General features: G+C 36.1%; 1 protein-coding gene across 3 annotated transcripts in view; it reads right to left on the reverse strand.

Annotated features, from left to right (window-relative positions):
* The window catches only part of ATP2C1 (ATPase secretory pathway Ca2+ transporting 1), a 100,595-nt gene that overhangs the window by 4,983 nt on the left and 68,933 nt on the right, over positions 1 to 26,679 (reverse strand). For 2 of the 3 annotated variants that reach the window (XM_036431495.2, XM_036431497.2), the window contains exons 17-27: positions 25,769 to 25,925; positions 22,523 to 22,693; positions 21,427 to 21,524; positions 17,333 to 17,383; positions 14,832 to 14,998; positions 13,067 to 13,135; positions 10,729 to 10,845; positions 9,597 to 9,744; positions 8,684 to 8,779; positions 7,439 to 7,580; positions 6,069 to 6,193 (exon numbers count right to left, since the gene is read on the reverse strand). In XM_036431495.2, the coding sequence (XP_036287388.1) occupies positions 6,069 to 6,193; positions 7,439 to 7,580; positions 8,684 to 8,779; positions 9,597 to 9,744; positions 10,729 to 10,845; positions 13,067 to 13,135; positions 14,832 to 14,998; positions 17,333 to 17,383; positions 21,427 to 21,524; positions 22,523 to 22,693; positions 25,769 to 25,925 (1,341 nt within the window). Of the gene's footprint in view, positions 1 to 5,391; positions 6,194 to 7,438; positions 7,581 to 8,683; positions 8,780 to 9,596; positions 9,745 to 10,728; positions 10,846 to 13,066; positions 13,136 to 14,831; positions 14,999 to 17,332; positions 17,384 to 21,426; positions 21,525 to 22,522; positions 22,694 to 25,768; positions 25,926 to 26,679 lie in introns of those variants that run through there. The other variant, XM_036431498.2, reaches the window with a different exon arrangement.

The following is a 26,679-nucleotide window of genomic DNA, read 5'->3' on the forward strand; positions in this document are numbered from 1 at the left end:
CATCGATATTTTTCTTATTGGTTTCTAGCTCTCTATCCCTCTCCCTTCATCTCTGTAAAAAATTAATAAAATATATTTTAAAAACCCACACTAATAAAAGAATAAGATGCAAATTGGCTGTACCTTTGTGATGCCCACCAGCCAATCAGGAGTGATTATGCAAATTAACCCAACAAAGATGGTGGCTTGATTTGCATATGCAGGTGCTGAGGCTTGTGTCCCGCCCCACCCCAGCTGCTCTGGGCAGCATTTGAAGGTGGAAAGGCGGCTTCAGGCCCAAGCAAAATGGCAACTCAAGCCAGATCGAAAGTGGTGCCAGCAACCAGGGAAAGGAAGGCCTATTCTTGCACGAATATTTGTGCATCAGGCCTCTAGTAAATAAATAAAATAAAATTGAGAAGCCTGAGTGCACTAGAAGCATGATATACCAGTCTGTTAAAATGGGAAACAGATGAGACTATATATAAGTAGAAAAGTATTTCTAGCTAGTTTCACTAGATTCAGTTTTTAGGGAGAGAAGAATTTCACATGAATATGTTGCAATGTATAAGTCTTGATAACATTTAGATGGCTGGTTAAAAAGACTAAACCTTTCACTATTTATGTATGTGTGTTTCTCTATGTATTTATGTGTAAATGTGTGTTGATGCCACCTCCTTTCTGGTCTATTGGAATGTAATGCATAGGTCTATTTTCCTCTTTTTAAATTCATGAGTAGGCAACCTTTTCTGTAAAGAGCCAGAAAGTAAATTGTTTTAGGTGCAGTGGGTCCATATGGTCTCTGTTGCAACACCTCAACTGTTATAACATGCAAACAGTGTAAACAGTCCTACCCTGTTTCCCCGAAAATAAGACAGTGTCTTATATTAATTTTTCCCCCAAAGATGTGCTAGATCTTATTTTTAGGGAATGTCATATTTTTCCATGCGCTAGATCTTATTTTCGGAGGATGTCTTATTTTCCGGGAAACACGGTATATAATAAAAGGCTAATATGCAAATCGACCAAACAGCAGAATGACTAGTCACTATGACACGCACTGACCACAAGGAAATAGATGCTCAATGCAGGAGCTGCCCCTTGGTGGTCAGTGCTCCAGAAGCCAGGTTCACAGCTAACAAGCACGCAACAGTGACAGGAGCCTCTCTCGCCTCCGTGGCAACACTAAAGATGTCCAACTGATGGCTTAGACCCTCTCCCCATCAGCTGGACATCCCCTGAGGGCTCCTAGACTGCAAGAGGATACAGGTTGGGCTGAGCGAACCCCCCCACCCCCTGCCAAGTGCACAAATTCGTGCACTGGATCTCTAGTCCTATATAATAAAAACCTAACATGCAATTCAACCAAATGGCAGAACTACACTGACCACTATGATGCACACTGACCAGTATGATGTGCACTGACCACCAGGGTGTAGGCACTCAACACAGGAGCTGTCCCCAGCCCACAGGTCCCAGGCCAGCCAAGTTGGGTGTCAGCGGGGACCTCCCAATTGCCTGCTGGTCATCCCACAGATCAGCCCTGGTCATCAGCCAGGCCTAAGGATCCTACCTATACACGAATTTCGTGCACTGAGCCTTTAGTAGATAAATAAATGTATAGCTGTTTCAAGAAAATTTTACAATCTAACAGCAGAGTTGGCCTGCATCCTATACTTTGTCAAATCAAAACTAAATTCAATAGCCCCATGGGGATGAGTTAGGGAGGTAATCCTATATAATAAAAGCCTAATATGTTGTGTCCAATCATTCATTCAACCATTCAACCAGTTGCTATGACATGCACTGACCACCAGGGGACAGATACTCTGACCGGTAGATTAGCTTACTGCTGGGGTCTGGCCAATCAGGACTGGGCGAGATGGACCGAACACACTGTGGAGCCCTCCTGCATCCCTCCCTCGCCCCAATTGTGCACCGGTGGGGTCCCTTGACCTTGCCGGTGCCCTCTCATAATCCTGGACCCCTTGGGTGATGTCAGGGAGTTGGTTTTGGCCAGGCCACGGGACCCCACTGGTGCACTAATCTGTGCACCGGGCCTCAAGTGAGAAAATAAATTGTTTCCCTAACTTGTAACACCTCTAGCTAATTCATGAGCCACCAGATCTGCTCCATGTAGACACTTATAAATTCTAATGCAAATTCTATCTTGCAATGATATGGGTAACAGAATAAAACATAAAAACATACTTATTTTTAACTTCATAAAACTGATCTAATAATGCTTAAATGTAAGGTTTATCATATCTTTCCTATCAAGCCTATATTTTCCATAACCACTCACTTGGCAGGGAGGGCTGCTATATATCACTCCAAGGATAATATTTTCTAAGATTCACATAAGTTCTTTTATACTATGCTTCTAAGATGAGGACTTCATGAAAAACAGCAAATGGTCAAGGCATTACAATATTTTCTGTATGACCATAAGATGGCACCAAACTGTCACTTCTCAACTAATGTGGAATTCAGTATACTTAGCATCGGAAGGCCTGAGTAGAAAATTATTTTGAATAGAGCTGATTGGATATGCTTTTTTTTTTTTTTTTAATAATCTGTTTTTAAAAGCATATTTTGTTTAGAGTTCAAAAGCTGGAAATACTCAGAACCCAAAGATAGACCTCTAGGCTCAGGTAGAAAAAAGTGCCCAATTTCCAGCACTGTGTATTGTTAAAACTGTGAGATGCGGTTTCTACTCAGAGGGTTACTAAATAGAACGATGCAATATTGCTGAAGAAATAACGGTCCGCCAGCAATCAGGGCGATGGGGGCCAGCCAGCCAGGGGAGGGACCTTGGGAGGTTGGCTGTGGGAGAGCACTGACCCCCAGGGGGAAGCTCCAGTGTTGAACATCTTCCCCCTGGTGCATCATAGCTACTGGCCGATCGTCAGGTTGTCTGTCAGTTGGGCATAATGGTCATTTAGGCTTTTACATATATAGATTAATATCAAGGATTGGTTAACTATTATCCAATTGTTAACAATAACCAACTCTGAAAACCAAAATCCTTATAAGAGGCAATAACCATATCAAATGCTATCTGAGCTCAAGGACACCTAATTATTAGGATGGTGTGTCTGTCTGGTCACTTACCCATTAGGATTTCTATTTACCCACACCATATTTTAGTATGCAAATCAGCTACTGTTTGGATTGCAGCTTAGTCTAAAAAGGCATTTCAAAGATCTCAAAATGCCAATGTCAAGGTAAACTGCCAGTAAAATGTGTGCTAGATTCATTTTAATGTTAAATATATATTTAAAATAAATATGCATTACTATGTTTCATGAAACAGCTTGGTAACAATTATATCCTCTGCTAAGCGTGTCCATGAACCACTCTAGGGCACAGATGCCATCACCTTCCTATTCCTAGTGTGCTCCAGTTACTAAATAAAAGTTTTTGGGTGAGTCATATGTGGAAGTAAAATGCTCATGAGTTGCCAAATGACAAAGGCAGAAAGCAAGGTAAAGTTAATTAAGGTTCTTAGATAAGATATTTATTATTGTTGCTACCAATTCATTTCATTGAGAACCTATTTTAAGTGTGACCAATACTCCCTTTATGTCCTATATAAAAGAGATAAAAATTTAAAGAATTTCAGAAAGACTACCAATGTAAAAGATGTACCTTGCGTAAGTATGAAAGGTAAAAAAAAAAAGTGTTGTTTCCTGTTGAGTGTGGCCACAGCTGTCAAACAAAGTCTGTATGCTCAGATGGGTGGTGAGAGGCTTAGGTTGTCTGGGATCTTTCTGTTTCCTCTCTGGATCATGAAATAGTAAAACGTTAGAGAACACACTTAAGCCTTGTTTCTTTGCAGCCTATTTTAATCATCTAAGAACTATGAGTTATTTCAGTTCCTTTCTTTACTTCCATGATGTTTAATCACTTTGGAGCCAAATAACTTCATGAGGTAGCCTAACAGCAAAAATCAAGTAATTTAGTATTATTAGGAACTCTAGCAAGTCCTAGGACTGAAAAATGAGGTTAAAAAAATAAAAATTTAGACACTAAAGCATTTAAATTACTCATGCTAATTTGGAAAATACACTATTGAAGACATATATACAAATATCCTAATCTGATGTTGCACTATGAAAAACTGAAACCTGGATATAGTGGATCTGTACTGCACATTTCAGTTCTCTTTACAGAGTCTACGTAATATGAGTACTGCCTGATTTCTGTTATCTTAAACACCATATGTTTTTAATATTAACAATCCCAACTGCAAGGTCATTAACTTATGAAATTTTTGTTGTTGTTGTTCAAAAACCAAACAACAGAATAGGCATATTTATTTCATACAAATTATACTCTGAACCTACAATGCCAAAGCAAAAGATTAATATGAACTCAATATATAATTCAAGTCTTTATAATAAATAAGAAAAGTCATTATAAAATTTAGGAGTGAAAAATCATGTCACTAAAAATAAAACTAATTAGACAATGGCTTTCTTGTTCTAGCTAAGGAGATCTGACTATTGAGTCTTTTTTCTTTTTTCTTTTGGATTACTGAGCCTTAAAGGGTAAAGCAGATTAAACTGCAAACGTCTCAGTCTTTATATTCAACTGTTTCACTAACAAGGACTGACAGTATAGATATTTTCCCTATTATTGATAATAACATTTTAGTGTTAACATTCGCAGCTTAATATTGGTGATTAAAAAAACTATACTGGTTTATCCTGAAAGTTTAGAAAATAAAGAATAATTATAAAATATGAAACTCACTCGCTTCAGGAAGAATTAAACTCCAAATTTAAGAGCCATTTGTTTCAGAAAGAAAGTCAACAGGAAAATGGATGTATAATTTTTAATGTCTGGCCCAAATTTGTCATACATTCGAAATAAATTACCTATACCTCATCAAACTGTCCTAAAAACTGATGGCAATACAAGAGCAAGCCTATCAATTTCTCTTGCATACCCAGTGAAAAGGAGGCAGGAATAAGTGGGCCTGACAGGCTGCAGACAAATGAAGAGCAAGGCCAGCATGGAACCTTCCACACAGACCCTGGTTCTGAAACCACCTGTTTGGTCTTAAGGCTTTTTATTCTTAAGTATAAAACTCTAAACTTCCTAAGAAAGATACTTAAAAGGACATTAAAAATAAATTCAGTTATTCAGGTATGCTACTTGTATTTATATATAGGGGATGACAAAATAGTATCTGACAAAGTGTATATTTATATTTAACTCTAAAAGAAGACATTACATGTTAATTTTTTGTAAATTTAAGCCAAATCAGTCTTAAATATTTTTAAATTTTCGACTGTTAACTACACACATGACTAATCTAACTACAATAGTATGCCATTGAGAGCCCTATATTAATTTTGATATACCAAAGACTCATAGCTGGGGGAAAATAAGCAACCAGTTATATTTACTATGAAAAGCAAACATTTACTTCAAATTGCAGTATAGGCTTTTCAGTCACAAAAAGAAAGAAAAGAACAGTGATCTGATAGTGGTCACATCCTGTGCAAAAAAACATGAGATACAAAAATGGTAACACAAGGTATCTGAACTGCTTACATTGCAGAAAAAAGGAAATATAGTAGCTGAAATATGGCACTCCTGGGAATCAACTTCTAAACTGAACAGAATGCCTTTGAAATGATTAAATTTATTTGTGTATTAGTAAGAAAGCCCCACCACCATAAATAGTACAATATTTAAAAATTAAAAAAAAATATTTATATCTATCTAAGATAGACAGTGTATTTGTATTGTTAGACCTCTTTAAGTGGTTTAGGTTTCACCGTGTTTTTTTTTTTATTTTATTATTAAATAAATGCCCATATGCTTTATAAAGTTCCCCTCAATCTCAAAAGCCAATTTAAATCAAGGAATGTGTTATCAAAGTTACATAATTTCATTTGGGACTGTCAGCAGGTTAAAGTCTTCAATCAAGTCTTTAGCATTAATGCTTATTTTTAGTCAATGGAAAGTTAAAAAGTTCTCAAATCTTCATTATCCTCTTGAATTTGCCCTTCTAAATGATCCTCAAACTGCAATTCCTAGTTTGCAAAAATAAAAGAATGCAATATGCATCATACTTCAAGAAAAGACGACGATGTTGAACTAACATGCTTCTGAATCTTTTCCCTGCTCCTCTCAACTTTCTTTATAATTTCCGCCACTATGCACACTGATGAGGTGAGACCCAAAAGAAACAGCAGATCTGCAAGAGAAAATAAATTGGGTTTTATAATTCTTTGCAACTTAATAGCTTACATTTTTCTAACATTTTATCACAGGTTTTAAAATACATTGTTTCAAACCATTCCATGAGATATCATCAGCCTCAGCATAAAAATAAGGAAAGTCAGGCTCAAAGTTATTAAGTGACTTTTTCAAAGTCACCTAGCTTTGAAAGGCAGCAGCCAGAGAACTCGGGCCCAAATCCTCTGACTACTTTCCCTAAACCACAAATAACCTCATAACCATAACCTTTCACAGCAACACAATCAAGAGTTTTCTATTTAATAGATCACACAGCCTTTTTAAAAGGCTCTTCAAGCAGTGCTAAGTAGCCTCATTAAAAAACATCTATATAAAAATTATTCAGAAATTTGCACTTATTTCATTTGAAAGCCTTGGAGAACTCATTTTTAAAGACCATGTCTTTACAACAGTATTCAAACCAACTCTTATTTACTACTTGAGAAATTGCTGTTGTCTTTTTAAAATTCCACTCTTTTTTTAAGAGGAAGGAATGTGAACAAAAGTTAAAATATTGACATGAGTAAACTAGTTCATTTTTAAGGTAAATTTAAACTTATAATAAAAATGTATAACTCATTTTCATAAATATCCAAATTAGCTTAAAAATCCAAGAACTGAAAGTAGCATTGCCATAAAAACATCAGTTCTCACACTTAAATAAGAAGATAAATTTTTAAATGTATTATACATAACATTTAATGTACATTATGTGAAAGGGTGAAAGGATAATATCTATCTTCCACATAATCTTAATACAATTTTGTGCTTTTAGGGTCAGACTATTATTTGATAAAATAAGACTTACAAATTAGCAAGTAAGAATAGTGAAATATTCTTTTAACTATTGAAATCGTAATTTTCTAGAAAAGCAATTTGGTTTTCAGCGAGTTTAAATATAATCTCTTCTTCACATAAGGTTGAAAAGTTATAAACAATTACTTTTTAACAAGTTTTGATATGCTACATTTCAGAAAACCCAAATATGATTTTGATAATAACTTATGAAAAACTGAAAGAAAAAAAATTACAAAATATTTTAAAGCCTAAAATATTTCCAATTAAAAAAAAAGGAGTATACTTTTTCAAATCAAGTCATTAATTTACTTATTTCACTTTTCAAGAGAAAATTTTTATTAGAACAAATGCATTTAAAAATACAATTCATCTAAAATGCATAAATTATAAAGAACATCTGCTTTACCCAGTATACTTAGGCTCTCGGTTTGAAAAACTTTTTGAAGTGGAGGAAAGTAAATAACTAATAACTGTCCCATGATGGATCCAAGAACTGCGTAGCAAAACATTTTATTACTGCAGAGTCCAATCTCAAACACAGACTTGGTCTGTTGGCAAAGCAAAGTTTGATTATTACACCTTGGTCACAGAAAAAACTATTATTACATTCCCTTCTAATTTTTTAGTAAGTTGGATTTAATGCTACAGTGGCAGTACCATGAAATCTCCTAATTTAAACTATTACTTTGGAATAATTCAGATGAATAAAGGTACATTTTAAAGTAACTTTTCTTTATCAAGAAAGGGCTTTCTTTAAGAGAGTGCTGTTATATATACATTTTTTTAAATAAAAATCAATAGAAACTATTTTATCATTCCAAAATTCAAAAAAATTTATTGTATATGATTATTCTAAGTCATTTATATTCATTCATTAAGGTAGATTAATCTAAAAACCTTTCCTGAAGAATGGACCTAGTTTATATGTGTATTGAAAAAGTAAAGCTGACTTTCATAAAATAAAAAATTAATAATATAGCATCTTCAAAATACTCTAATGATAATTCACTTGGAAAGTTCTAGCATAGCAAACGATAACAGATATAGTTAAGAATTCATAAAGTGCTCTAAAAATTAAACAAATAGTCAGGCCTCAAATGGAACTATAGTTTAAAAAATATATATGCTCTGAAAAACTACCACTAGGTTTTAGCTCATTATTTCCTAAAAAAGCACTTCAATTTAAAAAAGGCAATCAGTCACATCTTAAGATACAACATGGGAAGAAAAGTAAATTTAAAATGTCCTAAGCAATGGGATATATCTATAATACTTTCAACAATAACATTTTTTTTAAATGTCCTAAGTTTGATACACTGACAGAAGTAATGGAGACTAATACCATCTTAACAGAATCCATGAGGTTTGTCATATGCTCAGATGTTAACCTGAACTTATCATATAGTTACAGATAATAAGAGAATGGAAAAAAAGAAAGATCACGTAACACCACCAGTGATTTACTGTGATCTTCTGATCAAAGGTAAGGCTTATCTTCCCAAATGCCCAACCCCGTTATGATACATGTTTGGAGGAAGGCTGTATCTGAGGCTATAAGCTGTGGCTACAAAATCAAGAAAAACTAAAAACCCATATTCCTTGCCTGTCTACAATTAGAAAATGCTCTATCTAATTGAATCAGTCAGCATACCTGGGATCTAGAACTCAGTGCATTGAACATATCAAAAAACACAAAGCATGTGAAGGTCATTGTTGTGTCTCGAGGTGTTATCACATTGTCTCGTAGCTGCCAAGAGAAAAAAGTGATTTTTAATGGCTGAATTTAATAGACAAATACTGCATGTGTTTTAAAAGCTAATATTTTCTTTCCATCCAGATAAAATAGCTTTCGTCTTATATAAAAACATGTAAGCTACACGAATTCCTATATGCTACTTAAATTCCAGGTGGCTCAGTTGGTTGGAGTGTTCGTTCCCTCCACCAAAGGTTGCAGGTTTAATCCTGTCAGGACAACTGACAGGATTAAAAACCAGAGGCAACTAATCCATGTTTCTCTCTCACATCGATGTGGTGGGTCTCTCTCTCTCCACCTCTCAAAAATGAGTTAAAAAAAAAAAAAAATCAAACACATACTAGTATCCTGGGATAAAAATCAAAGATAAATGAAGTCAACTAATGAATAGCTGTAGTCACCATAAAGTAAAAAAGCCTTCTCACAACCCATATAATAGATATTAAAACAACTTTTTTTTCAATAACAAATTAGCTATGTTAAAGACTCAGATAGTCTAACGTCTCCCCAAATTTTCATATATAAAATTTTTTGTATCTGATAGTCCTCTGAAGATTTAATTACTTTTAATAAATAAATCAGAAATTCCAATAACCCATAAAGTCTGAAATCAAACTATGTTTAAATCTTTTCTTGTTTTTTTTAAGACTTTAAATATAATAATATTACCAAAACTGTACTACATTTAAATGTTTTTATCAAATTTTTCAAAGAGCTCTCCTAACTTTTCAGCCTTCCATGCAGCACACAAAAATAAGTAAATTCTATCATATAGAACACTTTAATAAAGCAGTTTATTCAGTAAATATACCTCCCGCCAGAAGACAAATAAAGTCCCACAAACAATGATTATTGATGAAACAAGTATTTTAAGTATCAGGTTTTTGGTCAAAATGCTGTCCTTCCAGTTGCGCGGAGGTTTACGAATGACATCTTTATCCACTGGTTCTACTCCAAGGCTTCAAAACAAACAGAAAAATGAATTACTTTAAAGTTTTAAGGTTTGGATTTGTTACTTTCAATCCTGATTGACCTCAATTATCCAGGAAACTACATGCTTTCTTTAAAAAACAAAGTATTGAACCACAAAGTAAACCTTAGCTGTGTTTACTTAAAAATAACCACACATTTTATACTCTCTCCTCTTTTACTCTTATTTATTTGGCACGGTTTAATAGGAGATTGGTAGTCAAACTTTAAAAAAAATTGTCCAATTTCATTTACATATAAGTTTACTTATTTCAATATGGCTCAAATACATGACTGACGAACTGGACTTTGAAATACCCTTCATCATCAACCAAAGGACTTGTATACATGCATATAAGTACAACCAATGGACATATTATAAAACTCTGGGGATGGAGGGGATGTGTGGGAGAGAGGGAGAGAGGGGGGCAAAAAAAATCAATAAAATATGTAAAAATAATAAATAAATAAATAAATAAATAAATAAAATTTTTAAAAAATGAAATACCCTTCATGCATTGAGGTTTTGTCTCAATGCATGAAGGGTATTTTTTGTATTGAGAAGTGACATCTATGGCCCCATTATATAAAACAAAATACTTAGATGCTTAGGTTCTTTGATACTTTCCCAAAGTCTCTAAAATTGGCAACAAAGCCTAGCTAGTAACATTAAACTCAGAGATTTCTCCACTCATCCCATTCTTAGAAACAAAAAGCTTACTTCCTGAGGATAGGGATTGCCCTGATCTGTTTTCAATGTAAGACTGGGCATCTAACACAGTGTATAGGCTCAGATCCATAATGGATGAGTGAGCACCCAAACAAAATAAATTCCATGCACACACCATACAATTTATAACAAACATGTTGCTGCAAAGATTTCTAATGCTCTTCATGAATGAAGTCTTTAAAACTTAATAATGAGGATATCAAATCTTCCTTATCTTTCTAGTTTATGCATGAAAAACTCTTACCTCTGAGCTGGAGGTCCATCCATGATAATATTGATCCACAAAATCTGCATGGCATTGAGAGGATTAGGAAAGTTCATTAATGTAGCCAATGAGATTAAAGTTAATGCTGCTATACTCCTGTTGGAAAAAAAAGTCATTTAAAAAAAATCTGTCAGCACAGATAATTCTTACTAATATTAAAATAACCACTTTTTTTTTTTTTTTTTTTTTTTTAGCATTTAAGAATCTGTTATTACTGTGCTTTTAAAGGAAGCCTATATTTCCAAGAACATTTTGTTAACTTTTACAATCCACAGTATTTTAATAAAGGATTTTCAAAATATTTATGTAGCCAAAACCGGTTTGGCTCAGTGGATAGTGTCAGCCTGCAGACTGAAAGGTCCTGGGTTCGATTCCACTCAAGGACATGTGCCTTGGTTGCGGGCACATCCCTAGTGATGGTGGTGGGGGGCGTGGGGGGTTAGGGGGCAGGATGCAGGAGGCAGTTGATTGATGTTTCTAACTATCTCTCTCCCTTCCTCTCTGTAAAAAATCAATAAAATATATTTAAAAAAATATTTATGTAACAACAGAGGAAGATTTTTAAAGCTGAGTTCAGAATAGTGTTGCTACAAAACAGTTAAGTTTCAACACTATTTTAATAACTTTTTTGAGTACAGAAAAGCCCTTTACTTTTTGGAAAATGGTAACAAGAGGAAACACTAAGATTTGATATACCTTAGTTATTTCAGAAGCTATTAATTAAACCACAAAAGTTTCTATTCTTTGATGGTGACATAGACACCTAAATATCATATTAAGAACCTATTAGAGCAGCGTTTTTCAACCGCTGTTCCGCGGCACACGATGTTGCCTGGTGTGCCATAGGTGCAGACAAGACAAGAATTTTATAATTTTTCACTATTTTGTTTACTTAATATTTCATAATAAAGTAATTATAAAATACTTTCTTTGTGTTTATTTGATTCCTATTCAAGAGAATTACTTTATATATAGTCAATATAGGCACAGAGTTAAATTTTTTAACATTTTCTAATGGTAGTGTGCCTCGTGATTTTTTTCATGAAACAAGTGTGCCTTTGCCCAAAAAAGGTTGAAAAAACACTGTATTAGAGCCCTAGATGGTTTGGCTCAGAGGATAGAGCATCAGCGTGAGGACTAAAGTGTCCCATACTCAATTCTGGTCAAGGGCACATGCTGGGTCTGTGGTCTTAATGCCCAGTGGGGCATTCAGGAAGTAGCCTATCAATGATTCTCTCTCATTATTGATCTCTCTCTCTCCCCCTTCCTCTCTGAAATCAATAAAAATATATTTTTAAAACAGAACCTATTAGACATGCCATTTTAAAATTTTTAATTAAACAATCCTCAGGAAGATAGCCCCGAAAGCCTATAGGCATTCTGCTTAAATCATACTTTTCATTAAAAAAAAAAAAAAAAAATATATATATATATATATATATATAAATATATATATATATATATATATATATAAAATATATTTATAAAACCCTAATATGCAAATAGACAAATTGGCGGAACCAAATAACCAGTCATACGCTGACCACCAGGGGGCACATGCACAACATGGCGGGTGTCGGCCATGACAGGTTGGTGGAGCAGGTGAGTGAGGGCATCAGACCAAGATGGGGTGCTTGGTTACTGTCATCGGGGGAGCCTCTGGTGGTTACTGAAAATTCTTTGTTCCCACATGCCAGGGAGCCCTGATGCAGGTGCTGGCCCCACTCTCACCTGCTGTTGGTGCCTGAGCTGCTCACACCCACTGCTGGCACCTGGCACAAGCCCTGATTGCTTGATGCTGGCAGTGGGTTCAAGTGGTAGCTACCAGTCCCATCTGGCCCTCAGGGCTTCTCCACCTTCCCCTATTCCTGGAGGCTGTTCAGGGCTTCTCACACCTGCTGCCGGTGCCAAAACTGCCACTCACACCCCCTGCCAGCACTGACCCCAATCACTTGGTACTGTCAGCAGGTGCAAGCAGTGGCTGCCAGCCCTCATCACCCCTGAGGGTTTCTCCACCTCCCCCTGCTCCTGAGGGGCAATCGGGGTAGCAGCCACCACTTGTACCCACTGCTGACGCCAGCCCCAATCTCTCCGAGTCATCAGCGGGTACGAGCAGGGCCAACGTCATCAGCACATGAGAGAAGTGGTGGCAGGATTAGGGCTGCTGGCAGACAGGGGTGTGGAGGATGGGCTAAGAACCACCCCTTTATGCACTGCATCCTTGAGGCCCACAGTTCCTTTCAAAGTGCACAAATTCATGCACAGGGCCCCTAGTTTATCTATAAGACTCATGGTGACAAACATCTTACAAACTTACGTGCTCAGTTGGAATCTAACAAAATTTTTAATGTTATTATAAATCCCTTTACCCTCTTCAATTGCAGACCTGAAATTAAAAAAAAAAAATTAAGTGACAAACTATTATCACACAAAAACAAAAATATCTATAGTAAAATCACTAATTTGAAAACAATTTTCCAAGTGATGTAACATATACATTGCTAAAAGAATCTATTTTCTCTACATAATTAATATTAGAAAACTGTGGAAACATTAATCTAACAATAAAGCCTTCTAATAAGCTCTACCTAAACTGGTTTCACTTTACAATATTAAAATTCCTATTCTTAAAAATATATATTGCAATGTTAAAATTCCATATTGTCTTTCTACACAAGACAATACAACACTTATGCTAAAATAATAATCTTCTTTACCCTCATTTATTTTTCTTAAAAGTTCAAGGTGCATAAAAGGTAAGAGGTTAAATTAATTTTGTCAGCAAATAAACAGCAAGGAGTTATATAAGATTATAGAATTTAAGCTATCTTTTGCTCCTATGTAGATATATGTAGAAGCATAATTATATAAAGAATATAGTATAAAAAGATTCATGTAAATTATCTAATTCATTTGTTTGAATGTAGAAAAATATGTGATTTGTAAACAATTTCTTTCTTCCAAAATTGTTATACAATTCTAAGATGGAAAGAAAAATTCTTATGTCCTCATAAAAGCTTGGTGATTCTAAGTCCTGAGCTCCCACATGCTTCATTTTATGCCACAATTCTATATAATAAAAGCTAAATATGCAAATTGACTGAATGGCTGAATGATTGGTGGAAAGACAGGTTGCTATGGTGTGCACTGAACACCAGGGGCAGATACTCAACTCAGGAGCTGCCCCCAGCCCTCAGGCCCCAGGCCAGCCAAGGCACGTGAAGGCAGGTCCCCCTGATCACCCCACTGGTCGCCAACGGTGGCAGTGGCAGGGAGGTGGGGCTGGCGAGCAGGTGGCACCAGACCGGCCAAGGCAGGTTCCAGCAGGCTCCCCCGACCCCCCATCACTCCGCCAGTCACCCCACAGATCAGCTCTGGTTGCTTGCCAGACCTAGGGACCCTGCCTGTGCACGAATTTTGTGCACTGGGTCTCTAGTGGGTTAATAAAGCATCAGGGGCATAAAAGTAGCATATATCACTGAAATGAGTAAGACTCAGGTTGGCAGAGAGGTGATTATCAACAAACAAGATTCAGGTGACTCAAATCTGAACCATAAAACTAAAGTCACCAGGTATTACATAAGAATCTTAAATCAATTAGAAACTGTGGCTGAAACAACAGTTACTCTAACTTAATAAATTGTATCACTGATAACATGAATAATTACTGATAAAAGAAAATAGGTATGGATAAAAACTTGATTATTTTTAATATTCATTATACAGTCATGCACATGCATATTTCTGATAGCCTGAATTTAACTAAAATAAAAGCCCCATAAAGGTTCACTGCTGTGCCACTACACTTACAGCCAGAAAAATGTGACACTTAATAAATATTTCTTAAATAAATGGCCCTGCCATTTATTCTGTCCTTTCCATTCCATACAAAATAATTATCTCCAAAATGACACACTACACCATAAAATAAGATTAACTGACCTACTAACATAGTTTAATTCCTCCAATGTATAAGTATTGCTAATTCTTTGCCATCTGAATTGTCTGGGGGTGAAGTGCAGGAACAGATTTGGAAAAGAGTCTCTCTGATGCAAATCAGAAGATACAGAAATAAAACTTACATTATGGTTTGGAAGTCATCATCCACCAGGATCATGTCGGCTGCCTCTTTGCAAACATCTGTGCCAGTCTGACCCATTGCGATCCCAATGTCTGCAGCCTTCAGAGCAACTGCATCATTTACTCCATCTCCTGTCATGGCTACAACTGACCCATTCTTCTGTAGAGACTACAGTGGGGAAGGAGGGAGGGAGGAATTCTGATTAAAATGTTGCTTTTACAGAAATAAAGTGATAAACAAATCCTCTCTGTTTTTTCACATGATTAAGACTGGAAATAATACAGATTATCAATTTTTCAATGAACTTCAATATATTTAGGTCTTAAGATAAAACTTTGAAAAGTATCTATTAGGCCCTGGCAGATGTGGCTCAATGGTTGGAGCATCAACTGGCGCACCAAAGGGTTATAGGTTGATTACTGGTCAAGGTCAAGTACCTGGGTTGCAGGTTTGATCCTGGTCTGTTTGGGCACATGTGGGAGGCAACCAGTCTCTCTCCCATCCATGTTCTCTGCCCAACCCCTGTTCCATTCTCTCTGAAATCAATGGGAAAAAAATCTTTGGGTGAGGATTTACAACAAAAAAGGCTTGTGAGAATAGAGAGCAGAGTGCCTCACACACTCCTGTTTAAAAAAAATTTTTCTATTAATATTCCCACTGTATAAGAACTGTATGTCTAAAGTCTGATCTACAGCCAATTACACAGTGGTTCTTAAGGACAATTTTTCCTTCCAGGGAACATATGGCAATGTCTGCAGACATTTTTTACTGTCATGATTTGGAGGAGCTACTGGCACCTTGAGGGTCAGGGTCAGTGATGCTGCTAAACATCCTACAATACACAGGACACCTCCTTACAAAAAAGAATCATACAGACCAAACGTCAATAGTGCTATGACTAAGAAACCCTGAACTAATACAATAGAAGGCTACAGTGATTAATAATTAAGTCCATGCCCTAGCCGGTTTGGCTCAGTGGATAGAGCATCAGACTCCAGACTGAAAGGTCTAGGTTTGATTCTGGTCAAGGGCACATGCTAGGGTTACGAGCTGGATCCCTAGTAAGGGTTGTGCAGGAGGCAGCCAATCAATGATTCCCTCTCATCATTGGTGTTTGTATCTCTCCCTCTCCCTTCATCTCTGAAATCAATAAAACGTATTTAAAATCTATATATATAAAAACCAAGCAATTGGAACAACCAACCACTATGATGTGCACTGCGGCAGCCAACAGGCCCATATAGGGCCCTGATTGGCCTCATCCAACCTCCTGCAGCCCCTCCCCCTGGATGGCCCTGTCCCCAATTAACCCCCCATCCTGATCAGGGGCAGGGCCAGCCAGCCAACCTCCCGCATCCCCTCCCACCAGCAAGCAGGCCCCCATCACCTAATCAGGGCCTGCTGGCCAACCTCCCAGTCTCTCACCCTGGGCATCAGGCCCCTATCACCCGATCAGGGCTGGGCCCCAAACTGGGACAGGAACCAGGGGTGAGCGGCAGTAGATATAGGTGGTAAGAGGAGGAGGGGGAGGCAGGAAACTGCATGGTGGCAGCGCATGGGTGACAAGGAAAAGAGGAGGTGAGAGGTAGGGACCTGATTGGCCCAGATTGCCGGCCAGGCTTAGGGACCCCAGCCATGCACGAATTTTGTGCACTGGGCCTCTAGTAAATGTTATATAATAAAAGGCTAAAATGCAAATCGACCAAATGGCAGAACAACCAGTCACTATGAGGCACACTGACCACCAGGGGGCAGAGGCTCAATGCAGGAGCTGCCCCCTGGTGGTCAGTGCGCTCCCATGGGGAGCAACGCTCAGCCAGAAGCCAGCTCATGACTGGCAAGCGCAGCAGCAGTAGTTGGAGCCTCCCCCATAAGGACATCCTCCAAGGGCTCCCAGACTGTGAGAGAATGTAAGCTGATGCACAGAGCCTCTAGTAAATAAATAAATAATTTAAGTTCATTAACTAATGGCTACTATGTCAATTACTTTGTATATATTCATCTAATTAATATATATGTATAACTATTATCTTTTAAATACTTATACTCACATTATTTTCCTTTTTAAAATTTATTGATTGGTTTGAGAGAGAGAGAGAGAGAGAACACGTCCCAAAACCTTGGCATATTGGGATGATGTTCTAATCAACTGAGCTATCAGCCAGGGCTAACATATTTTTCCTAATGTATATTTATTCAGTTTCTAAGTAATTATTGTTATTCACACTAGGATGATTTGACTATGGATTCCTATCAGAACAGATTTCTACATTGTTCAATTGCTTAAAATTAGTTTGCAGACATTCATTCAGGTTTTTTTGTATATCTTCCTTTGCTAAGTAAATTCCATTTCAGGTTCTAAACAACAACAAAAAATCACCTGTTTTGCTTCTTAGTACTTCTGACCTTGATGTTCTATCAAATACTCTTAGTAAGGCAAAAATAATTTAAGACAAGAAGTAGCATTTTGGATATAAAACAACTGGATTCTTAGAGACCCACCTTAATAATTTTCATCTTGTGCCTTGCACTAGCTCTGTAAAATACTGCAACCTGTGAAATTATAAAAAACATTAAAATTCTTCAATGTTAAGATGAATAACTCATATGCTTCTAATTAACAATGATTTTTAAAAATCAATTTAAAATGTATTTAATTTGCCACAGAAATCAAACATAATATGGCAGATGTTTGTTATGACACTCATTTGACATACTCATTTCAAAATTTACCAAAGATACCACTAAAAATACATAATCTCTGGAAAGATAACCACCTTACACTTGAAATGTCTCAGAAATAAAGGGAAAACTCTCTTCCATCTTTCCTCCTGACACCAGCATACCAGTAGAATGGCCTCTTCCCTTGTTCTGTCTTCAGGACAGAAAAAGAATAGCTACTTCTTCATGTCTATAAAGCCCTCCATCCCCTTTCTTTAGGTGCCAAGTGTCTACTCATTCTCTTTTATTCGGGCTAATTCATGAGGCTTTCTTCCACTATCTCTCTAAATACTTACATGATCTTATCTCTCCAAACCATATATATTTAATCCCTTTTTTTGGCCCCATCTCCTGTCTTCTGAAACCCTTTCACCATGCCCCTTGGTCATCAGTCATTGACAAAATCCCCTATATCCTTTCCTTTCCCACACTGCTCTAACCTATAATAATTTTTCCATAAAATATGGGCCATCTGTATAGTCCTCTCAAACAGTAAAACCAGGGGATCCTGGATAGGGGTAGGCGTCCTCCGTTCTCCCTTCTTTATTCATAAAGCCTGTTTTGAAGGTCACATGAGACTGTACTTCCCTCTAACAATAAGCATTCACAGCTCCAGAGAGGTCACTCCTGGTTTCAAAAAACTTTAACTTCTGCCCTACTGTCTCCAACAAAACTCAATCTTGGTGATTTTAATATCCACATACAATACCAGTCTCTTTCCTTCTATCCTAGAGAATTCATTCATACTAGTTTCATCTCCTCATACTTCCAACTGATCCTTTTCTCCAACCTCACTTTCAGCTGAAAACCTTTCTTACTTCAAAGAAAAAATCAGATGAGAATTTCCCAAATTCCCACCATCCAGTATCCTGTCTCCAGGCAACATCCTTTCTTTCACTGCTTTTACTAATGCAAAGCTGAAGACTCCCTTGGTGGTTTGTATGTGGCACATAACACAGAGTAAAATTTGTTCTTAAAGCACCAGGATGAGCAGGTTAATCTTTTTAGTTGAGTAAAAATATTGAAATTTAATGAACATAAAATTATGGCCTAAAGAAATAAGATATTAAAAAAACCCTATTTATAAATTAGTAAAAATTAAACTATATCACAATATCAAAGAAATAAGATTAGACTTGAGGGTAAGTGAATTTCATCTATTAATAATGTTTTCATATTTATGACTGTTTCTCTACCTAGAAAAAGGGAATATACTGATTGAAGGTAAGCACCCAATAAAATCACTGTAGTTTGGGAAGTGGACGGGAGACGACAGGATAAAGACAACAGTATATGGTAAAAGGACAGTGGGAAAGAAATAGAACTTTATAAGAAAAGGAGAATGTTCAGGGAATAATGGGGGAGGAAAAGATAAAAATCTTTAAAGGGAAGGGGAAAAGGCTATGCATTTTCAGAAGCAACTTGCAGGAGGATTTTTCTCTTTTCGTGGGTCCTTATTTTAGGTGTCTTATTTCTGGTCAGTACTCAACTGTTCTTTTGATCAGCATTAACAGACAAGGGGTACTAGAGAAAGAAAATTATGAAAAGCAGAAAGTAGAAAAATATTTTAAAAGGTTAATTTAAAATAACCTGCCAAAGGTCTCCAATCTTCCAAGACTAAAAAAAAAAAAAAAGGCACCTGTTGCATTGAAAAAGAAACATCACAGGTAACTAAAATAAGTATTTACAACCGACCAAAAATTAAAAAGCACACAAATAGGAGTACATTATAGGGATTTGGTTAATAGGCTTGATAGGAAAAAAAAAAAGAAGAAGAATAAGAAATACGAAGGCAGCCGAAGCCGGTTTGGCTCAATGGATAGAGCGTCGGTCTGTGGACTGAAAGGTCCCAGGTTCCATTCCGGTCAAGGGCATATACACTGGTTGCGGGCACATCCCCAGTGGGGGGTGTGCAGGAGGCAGCTGGTCGATGTTTCTCATCGATGTTTCTAGCTCTCTAACCCTCTCCCTTCCTCTCTGTAAAAAAAAAAATCAATAAAATATATTTAAAAAAAGAAAAAGAAAGAAATACGAAGGCAGGCAGGTATAAAGAGAGAGGGGGGGGGGGACGGAGGGAGGGAGGGAGGGAGGATATCCACTTTTATCACTAGGAACTGTAGAACATACTGGAAGAAATCATAAACAAAAAGCAATGAGAGCTCCCAGATGGATTTTATAAATAATTAAGCAAAATTCAGTTTCTATACTACCTTTTTGTTTATTAATCCTCTTTGGAGGATATTTTTCCATTTATTTTTAAAGTGGAAAGGAGAGGGAGAGACAGAGAGAGAAACACTGATGTGAGAGAGACACATCGATTGGTTGCCTCCCACACACACCCAACCAGGGCTGAGAATCAAGTGTGCAACCAAGCTAGATGCCCTTGACTGAAATGGAACCCAGAACCCTTTAGACCTCAGGCCGAGGCTCTATCCACTGAGCAAACCCGGCTAGGGCTCCACACTACTTTTTAATTGACTCTATGTTAACAGGACAGCGCATTGCTAAGAGATTTGAAATGTGATTAAATTATGCCAAGAGAAAACTGAAAGGCATTTTAATGAGGAAGAGAATTAATATGATTTAGTACATGTGGGAAAATCTCAGTGAACTGCCAATTTAGAAGAAAAATTTTGTTTTTAACACTAATGAAAGAAAGGCTAATCAAACTGATCTGAAGTAAAGCATAAGACCTTGAACAAACGTTGGCTGTAACTGCATTACATAACACAAGTAGGAAAAAAAAAAAAAAGATACTGGGTTAAGGGATGGGGACATGGAGCCCAGCTAAACTCAAAGGACTAAAAAAGTTCATTAATAGTATTTGGAGAAAAGACTTAGGGTCTCAAAAGACATGAAATACCTACAAGAAAGTCTTGATATCTATGAAATTCTTCTTTGAAGTAAGATGACTTTAAGCAATTCAAAGAAAGAGTTTCTCAAAAGGCTCATGTTTTTTGTTGTTAAATTTCTTTGGAACAGCAACAGGGTATCTGCCATAACTAATTAATGCACAAAACTCTATTGGAAAAGATCAATGATGTAATTTCTTCAGGCTGATGATATAAATTGTAATATGCTTCTTCCTTCTCTAACTACATTTAGATTGGTTATCAGAGCCAGAGAGTGAACTGAAGAAAGCCAATAAAATTTTATCTCTCAAGTTTCACTACCTGTTTCACTACCTGTTAGCATTTCAGGGGGAAAAAAATGGGAGAAAGAGTTGAGTAAAGGTCAAATGGGAAGTATATTTAATTAACTGCATATTTGACATATATTTTCTAATGTGCACTCTTGTCCCAATACTTCTGAGGAACCTAATAAAAAATTTATTCTTTCAGAAACAAATGTCAAAAAGAAACTATAAGTATAGAACAAAAAAAAATTCTTGTTCAAATATGGAAACACCTTCTCCACCCTACTGAACCTAAAACACTTGTTCCCATATGCTCTGAAAACAGCATTCTGAGTAGCTACAGACTGAAAAAAAGAAAAAGAAAATATGGATGCGCAAATTAGTGACCACATCCAAAATCTAACCACAAGTGAAGTTGGAGGACTAGAGATTTAATACTATTGTATGAAATGCAGTTTGTGGAAAAGAAACTAAAATCTTTTCAGAGGGCAATTCTTCTAATTAATTTCCTTTCAATGTGCACAAATCTGTGCACTGGGCCACTAGTAATAGTTATAATGATCACATCACAAATGCTCTCAATGATAGGATTGATTTCAATTATAAGATTTCATTTCATGATTTGGACCAACAAATTTATTGGTCATGTCCCAACTGTTCTGAAATAAAGTTTGGTTTTCATAGTAGTAGAAATGGTAACACTTAGAATAAGGCCTTTTGTCTAAAAAGGCTTTAGTACCTTTGGTAGTACTTGTGAAAGCTGCTGGACATCCATTGCATCTATTTCTTCTCCTGAGACTGACTGAGAAGTTTTGGAACACAATCCCAGACGACTAGCTAAAGTAAAATGGAGAGAAAACATAATTAAACAAATTGGTTTTGTTTGGCAGGATAAACATAATGCTCAGTTAATAATTGTTATCCATTTCCTTTTAAGTATAAAATGCCTCCATAACAAGGGATCATAAGACAACTACTGGTAAGCCAAACCTATATGAATTTTAAAATGAGGTTTTCTGTTTGACTCTTATTTTTGTTTAAATTTGAGAGTAGTTTTCATAATTTAATCTATCAAACCTAAGAAGTGAAACACGTCCAATCAAGTTTTGCTCAGCATCTCAATTTTAATAAAGATCAGAGTGCATTTTAAGTATCCAAAGTCAAATAAAATGGTGGTGGATCTGTGGAAATCATGTAGTTGCATGTATTATAAATAAAAATAAAAATTGCAAATTTTTCTAAGTATAATCTTTCCCACCATGTTACGTTTCTGATGACATCCTTCTTAGACACAAAGTGTGAAACTTCTGTCCCAATCTCTCTCCATATTAATAAAACCAGGATTAATGGACTTTAGCAAACTGCTTAAATTAATAGTATGAACTATAGTTTACTAGTTCTAGGAGATTAACTTCCATGTCCATTTCCCCCCACCCCCCTCTTTTACTTCTTAAAATAATCATAAAAGGCATTCAAACAACAGAGCCATATATATATATATATATATATATATATATATATATATATATATATATATATATGATAAAACAACAGAAACATAAACATAGCAACTTTCAAAGTAGGTACAGGTCTGCTTTGAAAATACTCAAGTTAAAAAGAAAAACTAAAATTTCATGTTTCCTTTCAGATTTATGCTTTTATCCATCAGCATAGTGGATAAGTCTTTTTTTAAAACTAAAATAAGTTGGCCACAATTTTATATAGAGTATGAGCAAACATGTAAACCCATTTCATGTCTAATGACTCACAAAACTATGTACTGTAATAATTAAAAAAAACAACTATCAAAAACAAAAAAAGCACTCTCGTTATACCGATTGCAACTGCAGTCTCCTGTGAGTCTCCAGTAATCATTTTTATCGATACTCCTGAGGCGATGAGTGTTGTAACAGCTTCTTTCACACCAGTTCTAGGAGGATCAATGATTCCCACCAGGCCAAGAAATGTCAGCTGTCCCAGTTCAGGACCAGAAGCTAAAGCAAGAACTTAGGACAAAATAATAAAATACAAACAAGAAAATGTGAGTCACAAAAATAAAAGAATTTACTTGACAAAAGCTGGAGGCAGTAACACTTCTCAAAGAAATCACGTAAGACTATAATGTGATTGAAGTTATTATATAATCTTTTAAAAATATATTTTTATTGATTTCAGAGAGGAAGGGAGAGGGAGAGAGAGATAGAAACATCAATGATGAGAGAGAATCACTGATTGGTTGCCTCCTGTACACCTCCCACTGGGGATTGAGCCCACAACCCAGGCATGTGCCCTTGACCAGAATTGAACTCAGGACCCTTCAGTCTGAAGGCCAAAGCTCTAGCCACTGGGCCAAACTGAGTAGGGCTATATAATCTTTAAGAACCAAAATTATTATGTGGTTAGACAATACAGTTTAATTGTGTTTTTTTGTGGTAAATTCTTTAGTCTAATAATATCCCAGCTTGAGACACATTTATTGGTTCATAGGTAGTCTAGATATAAGGTTGCTTTAAACTACTAAAAATTAAAAGGAATAAGAAGAGAAGGCAAATGAGGAGCAAATAAAAAATGTTTACCATATACAGCTTCTTTCAACCTATACTATTGGCTTTTAGGCAAATTCAATTAATAATTTGGAGAAACTATTGGTTTGTCGGGCTTTAAAGTCAATTTTAAACAGATAGCTTTGAAGGTGGCTTCTTCAGCTTTCCAATTTATAGGTCTTTGTAACAATTCAATAGCTTGAAGAGGTTGCTATATTAGTTAGACACAATATGTAACAATTTCATACATGACAAACCCTGGGAGATGAAGTTAACTATAAAGTGGTATCAATAATACTTTATATTCCTTCATTTTATAACATTAACAGGTATTTCTTATTTGCAACTCTGGTAATTTAATAGTATATAAATAATACCACCCTAAAATTATTTATAGTTAGCTTTCCGTCATCCTTGAGCACTTAAGATATAGTATAAAGTACTGTTCATTTCCAAATATCATTTAGTTTATTCTCAAAATTCTGGAACCTCACTTTACTACCTATGAACCAATAAATGTGTCTCAAGCTGGGATATTATTAGACTAAAGAACTTAGCACAAAAAAACACAATAAAAGCACACAAACTAAACATATGTATCTCATGAGGAAACTGAAAGTCCCAGCAAGATCACAGGAAGTATCCACTCTTATTCAAACAGAAGCATGGAGGATTAGATATATTAAGAAAACACAACTGTAAAGGCAAATAGTAACTTCTATTTTCCCAGTGTAAGATGTGGGCCCCACAGCTAGATAAATGGTTCGGCATATGACTTCACCTTGACAGTCCCTAGTGTTGGCATAGAGGCAGATAGTAACAGAAGGGGACAGCATCAGTTTGCATCAGAAAAGACCAGCTGTTGGCACTCTCAATGGAGGGATGATATTAGCCTAGAGCTTAGTATCCTATATTTATCTGTTTGCTTCTTTAGAACAAATGAAGATCTACTGCTACTGTTTGGGACAGGCTAGGTAGACCTTTTTCATGTAGAAGGTCCCCAAATAAAATATAAAAACAAACATTTCAAAATTATGAATCATTTGTACTTAAAAAAAAAAAACTTGTTTTATAAGATATAACCTAAGTATATATAAAGTTAAATTTAAAATCTTTCGGTTATTCATTACAGTAATTTCAGGGGGAAGAGGAAGGTGAAGCACAAGCAGAAGTGGAAAAGACAAGATGAAAGAGAAAAATGACCAGGGTATTTTCTAAAGCTCTGTGAAACAAAGATTTTGTCTTCGACCAACTCTGATCTATTTCACAATATTACAACAGCAAACATACAACAAAACCTCCGCATTCCTGCAGATGATAAGACTCAAAATTTAAAAAATATGAAACCCCTGTTCTAAAAATTAAGGAAAACAGGAAGCACATACCAAATCTTTAAGACTTCCTCTGTGTCTCTAAATCCCAGCTAACTTTGAAACCCTCTGGTGTAAGCTACTAAGAATAACAAAACTGTGCCCTCAAATAAAACCACAAGAATACCTTTCTAAACCTATAAATCAGAAAATCCTATAAACCTATTTAAATGTTGGATAGCCACAAAAAGCCCTAAGTGAACCATGAGTTTGAAGATTTTTTTACATAACTTGTTTCTTTCTCCCAAGAATTGAAGTCTTTGACTTCATTTTGTAAAAATAATAAATTTAAGGAAGCCAACTCTTCCAATTTCCTTGAGACATCTATTGTACATAGATATATATGTAATTAGCCACAAGCCAGATGACTATTCAAAAGGTAAAAACCAGGTGTGGGTCCAACCCCTGCCTCTTGAATCATACATGATGTCCCTAAGAGAAGTGGCCTGATGTGTATGTGCATAGCAGATCCTCTCACCCCATTGTTTAGTCAGCAACACAAACATAAGCAGAATCTGGGCACTTTCATACTTTACTGGTAAATGCCAAAGGAATAAAGCAGATGAGGAATGCTTCAATATTTAGGAAAGTGTTTTAGATCTATTAACAAATAAGACTGTCAAAGTAATGAAATAAAAGGAGTAATATCACTTTACCTCCATCCATCTCCTTCCTCACAAGATAAACTTGTTTAAAATAAAATTTCTGCCCTGGCCCGTATGGTTTGGTTAGTTGGGCATCATCCTATGCACTGGGAGGTTAACAGTTCAATTCCCGGACAAGGACACATATCCGGATTGTAGGCTCAATCCCCTGGAGGTACAGGAGGTGTGCAGGAGACAGCCAATAGATGATTCTTCTCACATCAGATGTTTTTCTCTCTCTCCCACCCTGTTCCCCTAATAAATCGATAACTATTATAAAAATAAAATTTTAATCACCTACTAATACATCACTGCAGGTCTGTAAGAGTTCATATTTTGAAATATTCCCATTTGTCCATGATTTGGGGGTCAATTAGGCAAGTAAAACATAACACTTCAGAAATGGTAGGGTTCTACGAAGCCTAAACTAGAGCTGTACAGCTCAGGTGTGAAGCATGAATTTATCTACAATGAACAGAAAGCATTATCTTTCCACCTGGGGGCCAATGCTGAAGCATCCTTACCTCTGAGTCCTGCTGAGCCCATTCGTGCCTTCTCTTGTTGGGACCGATCTCTCTGCTGCTGGGTGAGTGTTAAAGTCTGTCCTTTGCTAAGATATGTAGTACAATACTTAATCACCTGTTCATAAGCACCCTTCATAAAACAAATCTCTGGTCCATCCTAGAAGAATAAGAACAGAGCAAATAAATTCAAATTAATTTCAACTTGTACATATCTTCCATTGGAATCCAAAAGCAAGCAGTATTCATTTCTCATAATCCCCAGGATAGCTACTCAAGCCTAAGGCTTTAAGTGGCACTTGAACTCTGAAAATTAAAAGTTCATATGTGGGCGTTTCCTGCACTCTACATACAGCATCTACTCCCTACCTTCACGCTTACACATTGAAAGCAGTGCTATACTAAGCCCCAGATTAGGCACTCAGATTTGAGGAGAGGCTCACAACTTAACAAGAATAGGAAAGAGAGCTAACATCTGCCCAAGCAATGACTCAGACTTTCTTCTCTTGGTTGTTAGTATATGTATACATTATATGTATTCTCACAACCACCTTATAATTAAGGGTATTAGCAGACTTTTTCTTCTATTTTTTATCATAGTAGAGTAATATACAAAAGCTTACAATGAAAAATTGCAGTTCCCTGCCCAAACTTTCTTACCTCTAGTCTTACCCTAAAAGGCAAGCCTATTTATCTCTATAGATGTTGGTATTTATCTCCAAGTTTTTAAAAATATGTTTATATTATTTATATTTTTTGCTTATCAATTTTATAATTGTCTATTGTGATAAGTGGTAGTTTCGCCACCCCCACTATCTATTCCTCCTCCCCATATCATCTATACTAATAATCTATACAAATAAAAGGGTAATATGCTAATTAAACCAGTCAACCAGACATCTTCCAGTCTCTGG

Source organism: Pipistrellus kuhlii, unplaced genomic scaffold, assembly GCF_014108245.1.
Source record: "Pipistrellus kuhlii isolate mPipKuh1 unplaced genomic scaffold, mPipKuh1.p scaffold_m20_p_11, whole genome shotgun sequence".
Classification (NCBI taxonomy): Eukaryota; Metazoa; Chordata; class Mammalia; order Chiroptera; family Vespertilionidae; genus Pipistrellus; species Pipistrellus kuhlii.